The sequence below is a fragment of the Chiloscyllium punctatum genome, chromosome 35, assembly GCF_047496795.1.
Source record: "Chiloscyllium punctatum isolate Juve2018m chromosome 35, sChiPun1.3, whole genome shotgun sequence".
Lineage (NCBI taxonomy): Eukaryota > Metazoa > Chordata > Chondrichthyes > Orectolobiformes > Hemiscylliidae > Chiloscyllium > Chiloscyllium punctatum.
Window position 1 is genome coordinate 10695623 of NC_092773.1, and position 21309 is coordinate 10716931.

General features: G+C 46.3%; 2 protein-coding genes across 2 annotated transcripts in view; one reads left to right on the top strand and one right to left on the bottom strand.

The window, feature by feature from the left end:
* Window positions 1-8393, top strand: part of LOC140459642 (anthrax toxin receptor 1-like) — a 149689-nt gene extending 141296 nt beyond the window's left edge. Inside the window, exon 18 of the mRNA XM_072553955.1 lies at window positions 6783-8393. Within this exon, the coding sequence (XP_072410056.1) occupies window positions 6783-6854 (72 nt within the window). The 3' untranslated portion in view covers window positions 6855-8393. The remainder of the gene's footprint in view (window positions 1-6782) is intronic.
* Window positions 8394-17413: 9020 nt separating this feature from the next.
* The window catches only part of LOC140459643 (glutamine--fructose-6-phosphate aminotransferase [isomerizing] 1), a 79119-nt gene continuing 75223 nt past the window's right edge, over window positions 17414-21309 (bottom strand). The window contains exon 19 of the mRNA XM_072553956.1: window positions 17414-19528. Within this exon, the coding sequence (XP_072410057.1) occupies window positions 19484-19528 (45 nt within the window). The 3' untranslated portion in view covers window positions 17414-19483. The remainder of the gene's footprint in view (window positions 19529-21309) is intronic.

A 21309-nucleotide genomic window follows, 5' to 3' on the forward strand; every position in this document is an offset into this window, starting at 1 on the left:
CAAGAACAAAAGCACCCCTCTGGTCTTTTCACAACTACAGCAGTTCCTTCTCATCTTGCCTTCCTTGTCACCCTGCACCTGCCAAAGCCTTCATGTTATTGTCCCTCTCCCTCCATTTCAGGTTGCAGGGAAGGCTATTGGTGTGACACCTCAACTGGCCTTTAGCATCACAGTCTCGGACGGGTCTTGAACGCAAACGATAAACCGAGCCAAAGAGATCGTTGGCCACCTTATCTTTTTTTCCTTCCCCTCGCGGTGTTCAGGGATGTTATGACACACCCTCTGGTGCAGGTGGGACTTGAACCCGGGTCTGACCCTGTTAATTGTGGACCATGGAGAGAAGGCAGTCAGCTCCATCAGACTAAGCGGACAAGGGCTGCAAAATCACCTCAAGTTGCTGCATGAAGCAAACAAACAGGATGAAGATAAATACAGAGACCCTGTCTGAACAGTATTATCTCATGATTAAAAGCACCCGATCTTGCAGATTATACGGAGCTCATTTTACTACCGGGGAGACAGATTGTTGGTACCTTCTGGAGCAAAGAGTGGATTATGTTGTGAAAACTCTTGGAAAGGTTTCCAGCCTTACCTGGAATCATTTGAACAGACAATGTGGTCATTTTTAGGCATATTATTTCTCCGCATGTGTGTGTGTGTGTGTGTGTGTATGTGCGTTGACAGCCCGCCAAAGAGAACACAGAGTTCAAGGGGTGCCGCGGGGGAACACCCTCGAACCCAGTGACGTGAAGAACTGATGTTGATCAACAATTGGTAGCACTTCTCTTCAGAATGCTTCCTGGTCATGGGCCGCATTCCGATAGGAAGACAATACACCGGGAAAGGAAATCCAGGCCTTTCTGATGCTCCTAATGGACGGGGAGGCTGACCAAGTTGTTAAATTTACAAACAGTGCTTGGACTGAACCGACATTCATGACTGACTTCAGATCAGAGCCGAAGATTAAACAACACCATAAATGGACAGCACTTGCAGAACTACCCCGACTGCACTCATTGATGTGAGGAGAAGTGGCTTAAAGTTAATGTGCGGGACCCACTCTCTGGAAATAATGGAAATCGGTTCAAGATTTGCACTTTTTATTTTGAATAGCCTGGGAACCCTTTGCATTCCCCCATGGCAACACTTCAACCAATCAGAATCAACTTGCCAACCAATTGGCCCACCCTTTTCTCCTGCGTTATAAATTGTGGAGACTGTTCGGAATCTGGGGTATTCTTGCATTTGTCCTGAGGAGTGTCACTCTTTGTTGGGAAAGTTAACATTTCTGAGACGTTTCTGCATCTATCCATTTCAGCCCTGACCTTCATCAACGATGATCTGAGATGAACTAGTTACAGAGCCTAGGCTCACAACACATGTTGTCCACAAGAGTGTGGGACAGAAGGTGTGCCAGGTCAGAGCAGCAGCATCTCCCTGACACCAAACTGAAATCTGGAAACTTGAAAGGTGAGAAAGAGGATTGAGGTCTGGGTAAAGAACTGATCAAAGTCGGAGGGCACTGCAAAGAGTCTTGATTGAAAGAGGCTGTATGGACAGGTGTTTGCTTTTCAGGAGAAATGTTCAGGGGAGTCATGCAGGCCATTGTATTGACAAAGCAGAAAGACAAGGAAGTTGGCATAGAAACAAGGGTTGGAGCCTTGGTACGATAGATCAGTCAATGGTTCATAAGTTGTCATCTCCTTTCTGTGTTGGAGGAGGGTCACAGATATGGGATTCATATTCATCCATGAATCCAACAATATAGGCCACACATGGGCCCTGACAACATTCCGGCAATAGCACTGAAGACTTGTGCTTCAGAACTTGCTGCTCCCCTTCCACTACAGCTACAATACTGCTATCTCCCTGACAATGTGGAAAATTGCCCAGGTATATCCTGTACACAGAAAGCAGGACAAATCCAACTTGGCCAATGACCATTAGACTACTCTCAGCCATCAGTAAAGTGACGGCGATGTCAACAACAGCAGTACTGCTCAGCAATAATCTGCTCACCTACTGACAAATTGGCTTCTGCCAGAGCTCCTGACCTTATTGCAACTTTGGTTGACATGTGGACACAAGAGCTGAATTCCAGAGAGGAGGTGAGATTGACATCAAAGTAGAAAACACTGGAGTCAATGGATATTGGAGTTGGGGGGAAGGGGGAGGTGGGAGGAAGTCTCCACTGGTTGCAGTCATTCCTAGCAAACAGGAAGAGGGTTGTGGTTGTTGGAGGTCCATCATCTCAGCTCCAGGACATCTCTGCAAGAAGTTCCTCAGGGTGATGTCCTCAGCCCAAATATCTACAAATATCTGATTCATTGTTGACCTTCCCTCCATCATTATGTCAGAAGTGGGAATGTTTGCTGATGATTGCCCAGTGTTCAGCACTGTTTGTGACTGCTCAAATACTGAAGCAGTCCGTATTCAAATGCAACAAGACCTGGACAATATCCAGGCTTGGGCTGACAACTGGCAAGTAACATTCGCGCCACACAAATGCCAGACAGTGACCATCTCCAAAAAAAGACAATCTTGCCACCAGCTCATCACATTGAATTGGATCACCATCATTGAATCCCCCAGTATCAACGTCCTGGGGTTACCAGAGACTCAACTGGACCAGCCACCTAAATACAGTAGTTACAAGAACAGGTCAGACATTAAGAACACTGCAGCAGGGCTGAGCTCCTGTCTCCCCAAAGCCTGCCCACCACCTTCAAGCAAGGAATGTGATGGAGTACTCCCCACTTGCCTGAAACAGGTACAGTTCCAACAAAACCTCAGAAGCTCTACACCATCCAGGAGCAAGCAGCCCCTGCCTGACTGGTACCACATCCACCCCCACCCCCAACACTGACACTTTGCATGATGCACTCCAGAAATTTGCCAAAGATCCTTAGGAAGCACCTTCCAAACCCATGACCACCTTCGATCTGAAAGGGCGAGGGCAGCAGATACATAGGGACACCATCCTCTGAGCCACTCCCCATCCTGACTTGGAAATATACCGCTGTCCCTCCACCTGGGTCAAACTCCTGGAATTCCCTCTCTTAGAGCATTAAAGCAGATGGTCTCTAGCAGTTCAGGAAGGTGTCTCAGCACCACCTTCGGGCAATAAATGCTCACTCAACCAACAATGTTCAGATGCCAGGAGCGAATTTTTTGAAAAAAAACTTAGTGGTGCTGTGTAAACAGAAGTATTATTATTCAGTAAAGGAGCCAAAGATGTAAAAAAGCATATAGTCTTGACATAATTTCACAAGAACGCTTTCGCTTGGCAATGCACTACAATGGCACATATCTTGGCCAAATGCATCTCTGCATCTGAAATAACACAGTGTGTGTGTGTGTGTCTCTAAACTGCAAATAGCTTGCTCAACATTTCCTTTCTTTCCCAAGTCAGCTCCCCCTTCTCGCCTCTCTCTCGGTAGGTTTGGGAGGGAGTGTGGGTGGAGAGAGATCCCATGCCCCATTCCCCCAGCCTCATTCGGTTTTGCAGTGAAAAGAGACCGTGCAAACTCTTGGTGCTTCCCGCGTGGTTTTCCGTCCTCACGGCCGGCTCCCTCAGAGGTTGCAGCCGGGAGGTTGGAAGCTGTCGGGGGTGGGGGGGGGGGGGGTCACATTGAGAAGGTCGCTTTTCATCATTGTCTGCAGCTGTGCCTCTTGTTTTCATTTGCACGCGACATCTGCTGGCGACTGCCGGCACTGCAGGGCAGAGCCACACCATTCACCCCACACTCACAGCTCTTCCCTCTCTCCCCCAGACCACACCGTCTGTGTGCTGCTCACAAACTTGCTTTTTACCTCCTTTCTTTTTTTTTTGCTTTTGCATTGGCTTCATTTCACCGACCACGCTGCAACTCACCTCTCCCTCCAGGTAAAAATGAGGACTGCAGATGCTTCACCTCACCCTCTGCCCACTCCCTGACGTCTACTTTTACTGGGGACCCTTCAAGGTGTTGCTTTGGGGGGGTGGGGGGGGGGGGGGGGTGTGAGCTCAGTGCAGGTAAATGAGATAAGTGCAGTGTGCTGCTCATTGGTTGGCATGGACATGGTGGGCCGAAGGGTCAGTGCCCAGGAGAAAGTGGGGACTGCAGAAGCTGGCGATCAGAGTCAAGATTGGAGTGTTGCTGGAAAAGCACAGCAGGTCAGGCAGCGTCCGAGGAGCAGGAGGATTAACGTTTCGGGCAAGAGCCCCCTTGATCAGGAATCTGTTCCCTGATTTGCCTGAAACGTTCAATTCTCCTGCTCCTCGGATGCTGCCTGACCTGCTGTGCTTTTCCAGCACCACACTCCCGACTGTTTCAGTCTCTCTCTCTCTCTTTCTCTGTCCATCCTGCCAGCGGATGTAGGTGCAGGTTTAGACTGAGTGGGGTGAGCAGGGACATGTGTGGCAGCAGTTCGGGGCGAACATTTCCCTGGAACTCAGTGCCCGTCAGGGACGGGAGAAGAAGCCCAAACCTTCAGTATTGGGATGTGCAGTCGTGATGCTAAGGCAGACAGGGTTGGGGGACAAAACCATACAGAAAAGGGGTCGGTAGAGTCAGGGATTGAAACCAGGCATTTGAACACGAGGTCCGAACCTCAGAAGATAGTCAGAGAAGTCGAGGACGAGGAGACGTTATTTGCAAATGGAGATTTTCCCCATTTCACATTGTCTCTGAGACCAGGGGATTCCCCCACCTCCTCCAGCCCTTTCGTTCCACGAGAGAGTTGTTAGTCTGTGGAATGTGAGGGGGTGGGGGGGGGAGAGGTGTACAGGAGATTGGGGCTGAATGGCCTCGTCCCACTCCTCGTTCTCCGGCGTGGGACCTGTCCGAGCAAACTAACAAAGACGGTCAGAGGAATCTCTCACCTCCCCACCCCCCAAAACACTGCTCAAAGTTGCCCAGCCAACGGGCCACACCTCTCTGCCTCCTCTGCTGCTCGGATGCTCTTCAATGCTTTTTTATTTCTGGTGGAACTGTACGGGGAGCCCACCCCCCAACCCCCCCACACACACACCAAGCAAACCTCTGATGGTCAGTGGAACACATTCAGTCCGTCCACTCGCTTTGACGGGACTGACAAAAACCAAACCAAACCATGAATCTGCAACTCGGCGCAAATCAGAGAGAGACATCTCAGCCCCACGGTGGGGATCGAGAGCTTCGGGACCTGCCCGCCTTTGGTTCCGTTATCAGACAGCGAACAAGTGATGCCTTGTGCTTGAGCATCACTTCAGTGAGTTCCCAACAGGGCTGGCCGTCAAACTCTTACAAGATCAACTTGCACCCTTTTGTTTTACGGCCATTCTGGTCGAACACGGGACGCACACCAAACCGATAAGATCAGAAATTGCTGGAGGGAGACTTGAGCAGGTCTGGAGGCATCTGAAGGGAGAGACAGAGAGAGAGAAAGCAGAGTTAACGTTTCGGGTCCCCACTGACCCTGGAAGGTTCATTTCAAATTCGATCTGAAAAGTTATGACGGGGAGTGGAATTCAGTCGGGATGGAACCTCCTGGTCAAGGGCTTTTACCCGACACCTCGATTTTCCTGCTCCCTCCGATGCTGCCTGATCTGCTGCGCTTTTCCAGCACCACTCTGGTCTGGGTGCAAGGAGGGGGATTGGGCCCATCCTGCTCTGTCGACAGGAAACACTGCACCCACCCAACCTTGCAAAATCTCCCCCCGCCCCACCTTCCCTCCTCGCTGCTGTGTCATCGACTCTGTTGTTGGCAGTGACGGTGTTCCCCTTAACCCCGGTCCGGGGAGCAGGAGAGAGAGTCACAAATAAAAGTGTGGTGCTGGAAAAAACACCTAGCAGGTCAGGCAGCATCTGAGGGAGCGGTTGGCCCGGTCAGCTCAGCTCCATCCAAATGAGTTGTTCCCATTGAGAGTGTGTGTGTGGGGGGGTGGGGGGTATAGGGAAGGATAGCAGGAGGAGGCATGGTTTATTGCCTGTCCTGAGTTACCCAGACAGCTGGGACCTCCCCCCCCACCACCCCACCCCACCCCATTCTCCCCCCTCCATCCCCAGTGAGCAATTCAGTCCATGGTGCACATGCCCTCCACACTGCAGCCCCAATACTGGGTTCATGGTGCCCAGCAAATGAGGGAAGGTAGGCCTTGGGGGGGATTGAGGCAACGCTTCTGGGCGGTTTTGGGACTGGGGAGGTCAAAACTGGTGGTGATGCTGGAGGATGTGTGTGTGTGCGTGTGTGGGGCGGGTGGTAACTTGGTGTAGTCTGCTTATCTGGTACCGAACCACTGCACTTTCTCTGGAGATCTGCCACCCCACTGAACCCACTCACAGCGTTCTGAGACAGGATTTCCCTCGGGAAACTGTGGATTCATCCAATTCGGAGCACCTCCCAACACAAAGCCCCAACCCCACCAACTCCCAATGCTGGTTGAGATACAGGCCAAAGGGATAGTCACAACCTCCATTCAATGTTGTCTCAATGCATTTGAACCTGGGTTTCCGTTATTCTGTGCAGTTTACCCACAAGCAGAGGTGATGGACCCCAAGTTAAAAACTGAATCATTTGGAGTGGTCACCAGCCGAGGGGAAATCTTGTATCATTTCATTGCATGCTCCGCATCTGCCCGGCTGAAGCGTCTCAAATCCACAGTGGGGACTGTTTCTAAGGGGTGGATTGGGGCAGTAAATTATTGTACAGAATTGTTGTTTATGGCATGTTGATCAAGCTGTGCTTGTTAACGATTGCTTTACTGCCTATTTGTTCTGTTTACATTTTCTTCGGGTTTTGAACGAACGCCTGACTTTCAGAGATGCAAAAGTAAACACACACAAGGACTTCAACAAGGATTACAATTCCACCAGCTCATTAAGACTGATTGAAACAATACTGGCGAAATGTGCTCTGGTCAACATCAGCATTTGACAGCTTACTGGGCATGTGAGTCACTCGGGTGTATCATTTGTCACATGTACATGTGCTTTTTGGAAAAGGATTTTTGGTTCACATTTTGCCTGGTTGCTGGATGCAAGTGGTCTCATTCTACACAGGACACAGAAAGACAGGAACAGGCCATTGAATCCTTTGAATCTGTTCTACCATTCAAGGCAGATATGTGGCCTAACTCAGTCCACCTGCTTTGGGCCTGCAAACCCTTCTTAACTTCGCTCAGCAGAAAACAAGGATCAATCACACTGATTTAAAACAAGCAACGGACTGGTCTAATATCAAACAAAGAACTGCAGATGCTGGAAATCTGAAAAAGAAACAAATTGCTGGGCAAACTCAGCAGATCTGGCAGTGTTTGTGGAGAGAGAGAGACAGAGACAGAGTTAACATTTCTGGTGCAGTGACCCTTCTTCAGAACTGATTAGTCTGTCTGGTGTCCAGGGATGTCACTGACACACTTCCTGTGGCCTTTCATCCCCACACCATGTAATCCCATCCTCCAGTTGTATGTAATGAGCGTAATTCTATTGAAAGCAGGCTGAGGAAAGAAGATCACTATGATATTCATTTAACAGACTACAAACAAGGTGTCGGCTGGCCTGGGCAGTTGATCCTTAACCTGTACTTAATTCCGACCTGTAGCACATTGCTGATTTCCTCAGGTTGAATGACCTGGCTGGGAAGAGGGTAACCTGTAATCTTCCTGTACACACAATCTCTTCACAACGGTTTGTGGCATCTACAGGGAAAAATGCAAGCCAAGAAATTAGTGCTGACCAGTGTTGTGTTGTCTCATGCCTTGTCACAAGGAGTCAACCTGTCGGTTATACCAAAATGGAAGCTGGGAACTGTGAAAATCATCAGAATTTTATTGCCTGCTCAGCAACAGTGATTCCAAAGCTGTGGGACACAGTGGGCGTTCTTCAACTCAGACAACAGTCTGAGGAAATTTTGCTGAACTCACAAAAGCGACACTTTTAAGTCGTCAAAGCAAATCTGTCATTTAAATGGGAGAGGGTTGGGCACTGCCCCTGCCAGTGGGTCATTTGACAATGCAAAGATGGCTTTGGGTTTTGGGTAGATCATCGTCCTTCCCTCCCTCATTCATACCAAAATGGGGAATCAGGTGAGGCCTCCAGGGAGAAGGGAGAAGGAACGTGATAAAACAGGCCAGGTTCTGTCCTGGAGTCACTGGCTGTGAGATGTGTGCAAGGGTTACAAAGCTGAATGACAGCAGCCTGCAGGGCAGCCAACCAGCGAGTCAGCCCACATCCCAGCGTGAGCTGCAGTCTTATCTACCACTAAGGTTGGAAGCAGGTTCATTTCAGGGCCAGGTTCAAGTGAAAATTTGCCGAAACCACTCACATCACTGTTGTAGAGAAAATAAATTGATGGCGGGATTTTTTTTTTTGTCTATTCCGTTTTTTTTCCCACAATGTAACTCTTTGTTCAATAAACTTGGTGTGCTGGTATCCTTGTGTGGATGTGTCTTTTGCTTCCCCACAGGGAGCACAAATCACTAAGGCAGTCAAGGAGTTTGAAGATGCTATTTTTAGATTAGATTACTTACAGATTAGATTAGATTACTTACAGTGTGGAAACAGGCCCTTCGGCCCAACAAGTCCACACCGCCCCGCCGAAGCGCAACCCACCCATATCCCTACATTTACCCCTTCCCTAACACTAACACTACGGGCAATTTAGCATGGCCAATTCACCTGACCTGCACGTTTTTTTTTGGACTGTGGGAGGAAACCGGAGCACCCGGAGGAAACCCACGCAGACACGGGGAGAACGTGCAAACTCCACACAGTCAGTCGCCTGAGGCAGGAATTGAACTCGGGTCTCTGGCGCTGTGAGGCAACCGTGCTAACCACTGTGCCACCGTGCCGCTTTGTGTTCTGTCCAACTTTGACAGTCATCACACTTGTCAAATTCAGGATGTACTGTAAAGCACTTTGGCATAGTGTGGGGACATGTCCATGCCAAGCAAATAGCTGAACAAAATACACTCACTACAGAATTCTCGCAGTTCAAGAAATGGATTTTCGGACCATCGTACAATTACAAAAAAACAGGAACAAGAGAAGGCTATTTGACCTCTCGAGCCTGGTTTGTCATTCAGTGGGATCATAGTTGGTCTGACATTCCTCACACCCACTTTCCTGCTCTTCCCTTCATTCCCCTGCTGATCAGGAATGTATCTCAGCCTTCAATACACACAAGGACTCTGGTACCATAGCTGTCTGTGACAAGGTGCTTCAAAGACTCTCAACCCTCTGAGGGGAAGAAATTCCTTTTCATTCTCAGTCTGAAATTGGTGTCCTATTATTCTGAGATTATGCCTTCTGAACTTCATGTCTGTGTCTGCTCTCCAAACGAGTAGCTGCACTCTCATACTCTTTCCCCGGTATCCTAAGTATTCCTGTTTAAAGAAACATCTGCATTCCAGATCCTGACCACTCAATGCACCAACACTATGAAGTCACATCTGCTAATTCTTTTACATGTTTGCCCTCTCAACTCTTGATCCTTGCAGGACTGGGAAAGGTTTCTCTCCATCAACGGTGCCCAGATCTTAAGTACCTCCAACATACCTCCTGAGAGAGGAAAGATATAAAAGAGACCTAAGGGGCAACTTTTTCACACAGAGGGTGGTACGGGTATGGAACGAGCTGCCAGAGGACGTGGTGGAGGCTGGTACAATTGCAACATTTAAGAGGCATCTGGATGGGTATATGAATAGGAAGGGTTTGGAGGGATATGGGCCGGGTGCTGGCAGGTGGGACTAGATTGGGTTGGGATATCTGGTCGGCGTGGACAGGTTGGACCGAAGGGTCTGTTTCCACGCTGGACATCTCAGTGACTCTCGGCCTTACCCCACACCCCACCCCCAACCAAAAGGAGAACAAAGTAGCTTCTCCAATTTATCCTGAAGTGAAATTTCCATCCGTGCATGCATTCTCGTGAATACTTGATGGTGTAACTTCACCTTCATGACTCTGTTATGACTTTTGTCTGAAAGCACACACCAAATAATAAAACATTGAACCTACTGTACTGGAGCTGCATCTTGCCTCTTGGTGAGCACCACGACTGTTACTGAATAATTGCAGCGACAGCCTTAACTGTAATATAGCTTCAGAGAGCTCTAACTTACTTCACATGGGGCCTTTGCATCGAGTAAATATGGTCTCAATGTTGAATCCACGTTACAGGGAGTTGCAGGCCAGGATCTACCAAGAGTCCTGCCAACTGTTTTTTTTTCCATGTATAATTACGCATGCCATAGTTTGACTGCTCGGTGAAAGGCAGATCAGTGAACATGGAAAAATGAAAATCATTTACCAATTACTGACTTCACTGGAGCATACCTGCCAATACTCATGAAAGAAACTTCTCAGAGTCTTCAAGAAAATCTAACTTATTTTTATTAAAAGTTATACAAAGACGAGAAATTAATGATGCACATTTGCCATAAATCATTGACGCGACAAGTAATCAAAAACAAGTAGAGAGCTGACTGAGACAAAGCGATGAGGATTGTGTCAATCAGATAAAATAAGCCCTCTTAACCTTGAGTGGCAGCAACACAAAACACAAGTGAAAAAGGTCCACACAGCACCCCCAATCACCCCAATCTTCAGTAAAGTTATTCATCTGTGCATGTTCTCCAAGGGTTAAAAAGGAGGGACAAGAGGGACCATGCAAACTTGGAAATTATTGTCCCAATGCCAGTTCATTTAGGTTCTATCAATCCTGTCACGGAACCAAATATCGCTGAACAGAAGGTAGTGAACATTATGACCACGAAATTGCTTTGGAAACATTTCTGCATTAACAACCCTGATGGAGATAGGCTCAAAGCCCAGGCGATCTTCACATCAAGTTTCATCTCTTTAAGGTGATGAATGACTTAATACAGGACCACAGACTGTCCAGTATGAAGCATTCAAAGAAAAAAAGTCACCAGATGCACAACACAATAAGTAGATTTTACTCCAGTTAAAGCACTGTACAGCAACATCATTACCGATATATCAGCCAAACATATTCTTCAGTCCAATCCGCTTTTGGAAGCCACTGCCACTGGAATTTAATGAGATAAATTTATGTCACATTTTCAGCTCATCAGAGCGAGGGATGCTCATGGTGCTGTGCAATGCAAATGCTAATCCCCAGGCAACAAGTGCCAAGTGTTCTCAGGTGAGTTACAGCACAACTTATATGCGCAGAAAAGTTCTCTCAATGCTGCCCCTGCAGCTCCAAGCTTGGAACAGCACCTCCAAGTGCACTGGCGGCACTGTTCATCACATCAACTGGTATGTGTCAATTTTAGTGTTCCTGAGGTGGAGTGTGCAATGGCTATACTTGTGCTGATGATTTCACATTTTGTTTCCAATGTGCAATGTAAACAACAGGAAAGACACATTCCGACGTCTTCTACAATCATCCTCAACACCTAACACAATTAGCTGTTATCCCATTCCAAATCCAGGTCAAGGACAGTTATTAGCCATGTACAGTACATATAAAAGCTGTACATACAAATATCTATCCATTCATTAACTTTCCCCCTCACCGCCTCACATAACAGCAGGAAGGCGTATGTAACTTAAGAGCCAAAAATTGTGCACGTGCTGTTGCCCTGCTTTATCTCACCCAGGATGCCAATCGCAACTTGAGGACTGGTGTCACCAAAACATTATGTGCTCATCCAGCACGCTTCCCTATTGACATGTGGAATATGGAGAGGTTGCAGCTTTGATATTCATCTCATTGACACATGGAAGGCAATCAGCCATGTTGCTTTCCGAAGTGTTGCAAGATGGACTTGGCGCTGAAATACAAGAGACAACAATAGTGCAGCAAAAGGCTTCCTTACACCTGGCACACATGTCGCACACCAAAACACACGGTTTTACAGAAACTTTCTGGACATGAATCGATATACGACTCACTGCTGGTGCAGGAAATACCACATTTAGAAACAGAACTGTTTTCCAAGCATTCACTGGGCCAGGGCAGTACAAGAGGAGCAATCAACCTCACTCTTTGTGCACAATAAACAATTCCTTTAGTTTCTTCCTGTTAATGTTATGGCCTTCAGTTGGGAGGGGGTTGGGTAGTATACAGGAGGCACAGATGTCTGAAAATAGGAATGGGATTATCAAAGTCACTCCATAACCCAGCAGGGATAATGTTTTTGGCCTGTTTGGGTTTCTTGGCGATTGCATATTGCAAAGTGGGACTCAGTAAGTTTCACTCAGTAAGTTGAACTTACTGATGCACAAGCCAAGCCGTAAAGACATTTTGATGATTTCTCAAATGTTTAAGTGCACACACATTGTAAATCTTTAGACCTGTCCACTCATGGAGCACAGTGAGTGTTCTACTAAAGCAATGGCTCACTGTGCCAGTTGTGGTCAGACTTTCATTGTCGTTTCATACTTTTAGTCTTCGTGCATTTTGCAATTCAACACCAGACAGAGCGGGGTGAGGTTTGCGAGTTAGCGAGCCCCAAATGTCACTGCAGTGGCTGGCTCCACAAGCAGAATGCACCATTAAAAGCAAGCCTGATTGTTTCAGATGGCCACGAGACCAGCCAGTGCAGTGTCTGACAGGGTTGCACAAAGCATGGCCAACCTACAGCACAATGTTGCAGCCACTTGAATGGGCAGCGCTGCAACATAGAACATAGAACATAGAACAATACAGCACAGAACAGGCCCTTCGGCCCACGATGTTGTGCCGAACTTCTATCCTAGATTAAGCACCCATCCATGTACCTATCCAAATGCCGCTTAAAGGTCGCCAATGAATCTGACTCTACCACTCCCACGGGCAGCGCATTCCATGCCCCCACCACTCTCTGGGTGAAGAACCCACCCCTGACATCTCCCCTATACCTTCCACCCTTCACCTTAAATTTATGTCCCCTTGTAACACTCTGTTGTACCCGGGGAAAAAGTTTCTGACTGTCTACTCTATCTATTCCTCTGATCATCTTATAAACCTCTATCAAGTCACCCCTCATCCTTCGCCGTTCCAACGAGAAAAGGCCGAGAACTCTCAACCTATCCTCGTACGACCTACTCTCCATTCCAGGCAACATCCTGGTAAATCTTCTCTGCACCCTCTCCAAAGCTTCCACATCTTTCCTAAAGTGAGGCGACCAGAACTGCACACAGTACTCCAAATGTGGCCTAACCAAAGTCCTGTACAGCTGCAACATCACCTCACGACTCTTGAATTCAATCCCTCTGCTAATGAACGATAATACTCCATAGGCCTTCTTACAAACTCTATCCACCTGAGTGGCAACCTTCAAAGATCTATGTACATAGACCCCAAGATCCCTCTGTTCCTCCACCTGACCAAGAACCCTACCATTAACCCTGTATTCCGCATTCTTATTTGTTCTTCCAAAATGGACAACTTCACACTTGGCAGGGTTGAACTCCATCTGCCACTCCTCAGCCCAGCTCTGCATCATATCTAAGTCCCTCTGCAGCCGACAACAGCCCTCCTCACTGTCCACAACTCCACCTATCTTTGTATCATCTGCAAATTTACTGACCCACCCTTCGACTCCCTCATCTAAGTCATTAATAAAAATTACAAACAGCAGAGGACCCAGAACTGATCCCTGCGGAACTCCACTTGTAACTGGACTCCATGCTGAATATTTACCATCTACTACCACTCTCTGACTTCGACCGGTTAGCCAGTTTTCTATCCAATTGGCCAAATTTCCCTCTATCCCATGCCTCCTGACTTTCCGCATAAGCCTACCATGGGGAACCTTATCAAATGCCTTACTAAAATCCATGTACACTACATCCACTGCTCTACCCTCATCCACATGCTTGGTCACCTCCTCGAAGAATTCAATAAGACTTGTAAGGCAAGACCTACCCTTCACAAATCCGTGCTGGCTGTCCCTAATCAAGCAGTGCCGTTCCAGATACTCGTAAATCCTATCCCTCAGTACCTTTTCCATTACTTTGCCTACCACAGAAGTAAGACTAACTGGCCTGTAATTCCCGGGGTTATCCCTATTCCCTTTTTTGAACAGGGGCACAACATTCGCTACTCTCCAGTCCCCTGGTACCACCCCCGTTGCCAGTGAAGACGAGAAGATCATTGCCAACGGTACTGCAATTTCCTCTCTTGCTTCCCACATAATCCTAGGATATATCCCGTCAGGCCCGGGGGACTTGTCTATCCTCAAGTTGTTCAAAATGTCCAACACATCTTCCTTCCTAACAGATATCTCTTCTAGCTTATCAGTCCGTTTCACACTCTCCTCTTCAACAATACAGTCCCTCTCGTTCGTAAATACTGAAGAGAAGTACTTGTTCAAGACCTCTCCTATCTCTTCCGACTCAATACACAGTCTCCCACCACTGTCCTTGATCGGACCTACCCTCGTTCTCGTCATTCTCAGGTTTCTCACATACGCATAGAATGCCTTGGGGTTATCCTTGAGCAACGTTTTCAAGATGGTGCTGTATCGTAAAGATTGCTCAACTGAAGACTTTGTCAGGCCAGACCACCTCCTGCTTTCTATTTATATGTTTGTCCTGGATGGGGTTCCTGGTGATGTCATTTCCTGTTCATTTTCTGAGGGGTTGATAGATGGTATCTCGATCTATGTGTTTGTTTATGGCATTGTGGTTGGAGTGCCAGGCCTCTAGGAATTCTCTGGCATGTCTTTGCTTAGCCTGTCCCAGGATAGATGTGTTGTCCCAGTCGAATTGGTGTTTTTTTTCATTCGTGTGCAGGGCTACGAGGGAGAGAGGGTCGTGTCTTTTTGTGGCTAGCTGGTGTTAGTGTATCCTGGTAGCTAACTTTCTTCCTGTTTGTCCTACGTAGTGTTTGTGGCAGTCCTTGCATGGAGTTTTGTAGATGACATTGGTTTTGTCCATGGGTTGTACTGTGTCTTTTAAGTTTGTTAGTTTTTGTTTGAGAGTGTTGGTGGATTTGTGGGATTCCGAGGGGTCTTAGTAGTCTGGCTGTCATTTCTGAAACTTCTTTGATGTATGGTAAGGTGGTTAGGGTTTCTGGCTGTGTTTGGTCTGCTTGTCGTGGTTTTAGATTAGATTAGGTTTGTTCTTGAGGAATCTGCGGACTGTATTTTTTGAGTATCTGTTCTTTTTGAATATGTTGTATAGGTGGTTCTCCTCTGTGCTACACTGTGTGGTGGCTCGTTGGAACAGTGTTCTGATACAGCTTCGTTTGTGTGTGAAAGCAGAAGACAACAGCTTCACTTCACTTGGAGGTCACCACTGATGATGTTACCTAGCCAGGTAATGAAACGTCTGGATATCAAACCTACAGCTCAGCGAGCAAACCTACACCCTAGATTTTTAAATTTCTGGTGACATTGTAACTCACGCCCAACCTCAGGAATGTACTTGAATTGGACACCAAAGCAGCCTGGCTCCACTATCTTCCCACAAAAGTCGGTATAGATATGAATGCAGCAATTCAAGAGTGAGGGTTTGTGCTGTTCAGTGTGTTTCAATAACTCGCTAACTCCCTGGAGTCGATGTGAAACCACTTCCCCAAGAAGACACTCCTGCAGGTAACTGGCCTGTCCCTAAGGCTCGCATCCACATTTTAACTTGAACACAGAAAGGCAACATCCGAAATGCTTGCCTGACCCAAAGGGACCTGGTCACAAAAAGAGGAACACCAGAAACAGTACAGCTTTTGCTACAACTGGAACAGAAGATGCTGTAAGTGCTCAGCAGGTCACACAGCATCTCAAGTCTGAAATGGCATTGTTGACAGAGGATGATGACTTGTGATCAGAGTAACTCAGTGACGCTGAGTATTTGCAATGTTTCCTGTCTTGTTCCCAGACAGCAACATGTGCAGGATTCTATTGGTTTTACCACTCAGCTTTTCCTGTGGAGAAGATTCATGTCACACATTAATGATTTCACCAAGGAACTGAGGACATTGCTATTTTGTTTGCAGCTGACACAGTGCTGAGGAGGCAGGGAGGCTGCAGAAGGACTTGGACAGTTCCAGGACAGTAGGTAAGGAATTGGCAGAGCACTTTGAGAAAGTGAGAATCTGAGAAAGTGAGGTCATGCACTTTGATGGGAAGTATAACGGCACAGACTGTTTTCTAACAGGGAAAAGCTTTGGAAATCTGAAGCACAAAGGGACTTGGGAGTCCTAGTTCAGGATTATTTTGAGGTTAACATGCAGATTCAGTTGGTAGTTAGGAAGGTAAATGTAATCTTCCCAAACTTTTTGAGAGGGCAAGAGTATAAGAGCAGAGTTGTACTGTTGAGGCTATATAAGGCTCTGGTCAGATCGCATTTGGAATACTGTGAGCAGTTTTGGGGTCTGTGTCTAAGGAAGGATGCGCTGGCCTTGAAGCGTGTCCAAAGGAGATTTACAAGAATAATCCTGGGATTGAAGAGCTTATCATATCACGAGTAGTTGAAGATTCTGTGTCTGTACTCCATAGAGTTTTGAATGATGAGAGGGAATCTCACTGAAACTTATAAAATACCGAGGGACCTACATAGACTGGACATGGAGAAGATGTTTCTATGAGAAGAAACAAGGACCCAAGGGCACAGCCTCAGAATGAAGGGACAACTCTTTAGAACTGATATAAGGAGAAATTTCTTCAACTAGAGGGTGGTGAATCTGAGGAACTCATTGCTGCCGAGGACCATGGAGGTCAAGTCACTGAGTTTTATTTCAGACAGAGATGGATAGGTTTCTGATTATTAAGGTTTATCAAGGGTTACAGGGAGAAGGCAGGGGAAAGGGTTTGAGAATCATAACAGCCTTGATCAAATACGAGAGCTGACTTGATGGGCCAAAGGATGTCAGTTTGCTTCCACATCTCATGCAAGTTCATCAATGCCCTTCAGTGACATTTCAAAAGGGAAGCCTATCTAACAGGTCTGGTCTTCACTGTCTTTGGCATGAACAGAGGATCGCTTTGACAGGCACACAGTGTCTTGCTCCTCTGACTGCTACTTGTCCTGAGCCTTTCTGTGAGACATTGTGGAATTTTGCACCTTGATTAGGCTGCCTGTATTCTTCGGAAATGGAACAGAAATTCAATGAGTCACCCTTGGGAGAACTCTTGAAGGTGCTTCATTCCCCAGACTGCTTCTAATTAGCTGCTGGAAAGCATTAAGTGTGGCAAGTGAGAGGAAGCTGACAAACTCAATTATATAGGTAAAGATAATGACTGCAGATGCTGGAAACCAGATTCTGGATTAGTGGTGCTGGAAGAGCACAGCAGTTCAGGCAGCATCCAAGGAGCTTCGAAATCGATGTTTCGGGCAAAAGCCCTTCAGGCTCTCTGCCTGTATTCCTGATGAAGGGCTTTTGCCCGAAACGTCGATTTTACTGCTCCTCGGATGTTGCCTGAACTGCTGTGCTCTTCCAGCACCACTAATCCAGAAACTCAATTATATGCACAGTTAAGTTTACACAGCAACACTCAACATTTGGTGAGCTCAGCAAAATTTATTCCTTCTTTAAATACTCCAGTTATCAAAATTCTCCCAGATTACACTTCCTCATTCATTGCATTACAGTGAAGCTGGAATCAAACTTCAAGCTTAACACGAGATGAATAAAAACCTTGGCAGATACTGACATCAAGGTACAGGGTGGAGGTGGGGACGGGATGATTAGGGATCGAGAAAAAAACCCTTTGAATCTGACAATTTTGTTCAGACCTTCCAAACTCAGACAGGACAAAAACATTCTGTGGCATTCCAGACCAGTTCCACTGCTCTCTGGAGACATGTGTTGCACAGTTCGCAAAAGTAGATCCAAAACTGATTTGCAACTCAGCAGCTAAAAATGAGTCACATTACGTAATGTGACTCAGTTCATCTAAACAGTTGCAGAAAGGAACAGGCTTCATCTCTGCATGCAAGTTTTCCTTCAATTTTTCCACATGTGAGTTTTTCCTTTTAAACCCAGTTGCGTGGAGTGGTAGGATCCACGGGATGGCCAGAAGTGTTACTCTCCTGCAGATTGGAGCATGTCCAATTAACTGACGTTGGAAATTATACTTCTTCGTGCACTACATGCGTAGACTGTTCGTGCCAGAGAGTGACTGATACCAGCTCATCATGGTTACAGTCACCCCTGTTGCTTCTGTCAGGAGTTAAGTAACATTATCTTCGAATGAGCAAAGTCAACTTCTTTCATGAAATGATTTTAAAGGTTTTTCTTCATCTAATTTCTAAGTTTTCTGATTTTTTTTTTCTGATTCACATTTCCAAAGGGAATCCATGGATTTCCTTTTGTGCCACAAGCTTCAACTTCATGCAAGGACCCAGTAAGTTAAAAATCACAGTATAAAGTATTAAGCCAACATAAATAATGAATCGTACATACATAACAGGGTTTCAGCTCAAGATCAAACTGTCATTTGTCAGTTTTAAGCAGTTTCGTGCTTCATTCCCCATTTTGGAAGTGAAGATATTTTGAGGTGGAGTGGACGAATGGAAAGATAAAATGCAACTTTAGTGAATTGCCTGTATTCTTCATCAACTGCTGCTGCCGTTCCTATTGAGACAGGTGTGGGTTAACTACAGGAAACTCAGCAACCTCTGATGTGCACTGCTTCAGGAGTCATTTTACATTATTGTGAATTTACTATTTACAAGGAGAATTACTGAGCAAAGTCAACTCCCCACAGCTGCTCAAAATAAGCCAGTAACAAGGAACACACCACGTCGTGTGAGCAGACCGAAAAGAGAAATTTGATGTTTCATAACATGAGTTTTGTTTGTGTGAACTTGTTAAATCTGAGCACAGTTTGCAGGAGGGCAGCAGGCCTGAGAGCAGGTGAGAATGAAATAAATCTGAAATTTCAGACATTTGCATAGCAAAATATCCTGTGGGTGAAGGAACTGGTGTGACTCTTTCAGCTCTTGCCCACATAGTGTAACTTTCAACACAACAAAGCTTAAAATGTAGTTTTTGGCTCTGTCTTTATGTGTTACATTTCTGCTCAAGAATGGGCACAGGGTTTGGTTTCTGTCATGCCAGCAGAATCCCTTTCACTCCACTCCAGACTACAGTGTTCCCTTGTCACAGACTTGATTGGTCATTTATTGGTCCAAAGAAAAAAGTGACTTGTATTACAAACAGTGATCAGTGCACTGTGCTCACAAGCCTTCTTCACTTCTGCACAGTACAGTGAAATTAAAATGATTTGGAATGGAGATAGGGATAAGCAGCTTGAAACCCTGGTTTGAGATTAATCCTAAACGGAAGAAACACTGAACATAGACAAAAACCCAACACAAAAAAACATTAAGGTCACAGCCCACTGTGCAGCAATCTTGCCTTCTATTTCCTTTTCTAATGATTCAATAATGCACAGCTCTACATGTGTAGAACTGCCCCACATAAGTTGCACTACTCTAAAAAGTAAAATAGGAAGATTATCCCCAGTGGGTTTACAAACTTTCTAAAATATAAAAAAAGTTAAGATTTTTCAGGTTAAAAAATAAACATTGGCCCTCTGTCTTTCCTGTGGATTCTGTACATTGTGTCACTCCACGGTCACGGATTTCGCCAGGTTTCGGGGACAGTCAACCTTCAGAAGGAAATACAAGGTGATTAGTGACTGTTGTTTGACTGTGATGCTTTGCTGCACTTGCGTTTCACTCCACCTCTCCTGCTTTCTGGCCTGATTGTTCCAATCTCCATACAATTCCACATGCAACCTCACCCAAACAGTCACTTCTCACTTGCAAGTCGATGTCCTGCGCACTGAAAGGATAAGGACTGTTTCTAATGCCTGCGTCTACATATTCACACCTATCTTTATTAGCTGATGCGGGGCAATCGGGGTTAGGAATCCAGCCAATTCCCTTTGCATGTCGCTCACATCCCCCCGAGCTACACTTGGCTAATGATGTGACCCTGTCGCGAGTGTGGTGCTGGAAAAGTACAGCAGGCCAGCAGCATCTGAGGAGCAGGAGAATCGATGTTTTGGGCAAGAGCCCTTCATCAGGAATGATTCTGCTTTTCCATCACCACACTCTCAACTCTGATCTCCAGCATCTGCAGTCCTCACTTTCACCTAATAATGTGACTGTTCATTTAAAAGCAGCTGTTCATTTCGGACTCATGCTGCATTCAAACTTCTGTTGCTGAAGAACAAAAGCTGTTGATGTTTCCAAACACTGGCATTTATAAATCGATGAAATATCTCAGATCACTTCACAGAGTATTGAGTACAGGAGTTGGGAGGTCATGTTGCGGCTGAACAGGACATTGGTTAGGCCACTGTTGGAATATTGCGTGCAATTCTGGTCTCCTTCCTATCGGAAAGATGTTGTGAAACTTGAAAGGGTTCAGAAAAGTTTTACAAGGATGTTGCCAGGGTTGGAGGATCTGGGCTACAGGGAGAGGCTGAACAGGCTGGGGCTGTTGTCCCTGGAGCGTCGGAGGCTGAGGGGTGACCATATAGAGGTTTACAAAATTATGAGGGGAACGGATAGAGTAAATAGACAAAGTCTTTTCCCTGGGATAGGGGAGTCCAGAACTAGAGGGCATAGGTTAGGGTGAGAGGGGAAGGATATAACAGAGACCTAAGGGGCAATCTTTTCACTCAGAGGGTGGTACAGGTAAGGAATGAGCTGCCAGAGCAAGTGGTGGAGGCTGGTACAATTGCACCATTTAAGAGGCATTTGGATGGGGATATGAATAGGAAGGATTTGGAGGGATATGGGCCGGGTGCTGGCAGGCGGGACTACATTGGGTTGGGATATCTGGTCGGCATGGACGGGTTGGACCGAAGGGTCTGTTTCCGTACTGTACATCTCTATGACATGATGACTGAGCAGAAGTATACTGATATTACTTCAGTCAGCAGGGTGGCTATTTTTCCCCCATTAGCTTCCGACTCAGTGCAATGAGATCAAACACATGCTCATCTGGTTATTTTGGAGATTGTGGTTGAGGGAACACTAGAACACCTATTTTCAAGCAAGGAAACCAGGAATACTTTATTTTGGCAAACAGAAAGGTTTGGAATTACACACATCAGTTTATGGAAGTGAAGTCTGGCCCTAGCTTTTGGTAGAACTCTCAGATCTCATGAAGGAGAATGGCCCACTCTGAGACCGTCTGCTTCAAATGCTGAGTGACTTACTGTAGATATTGAGAGTTTTCTATTTTCAGTTCACATACAGGTTGTTCTGTTATAACGCGCATTTCGTCAACACAAATTCGCTGTAACGTGATTGACAAATTGGGGACGGTACTTCTACAGCACTTAACGTGGTTAAAGCACCAATACTTTATACCCTATTTCTAAAGCCCGGTGTTTCTGTAATGCAGAGTTGCACAAGAACACAACAATCACGTTAT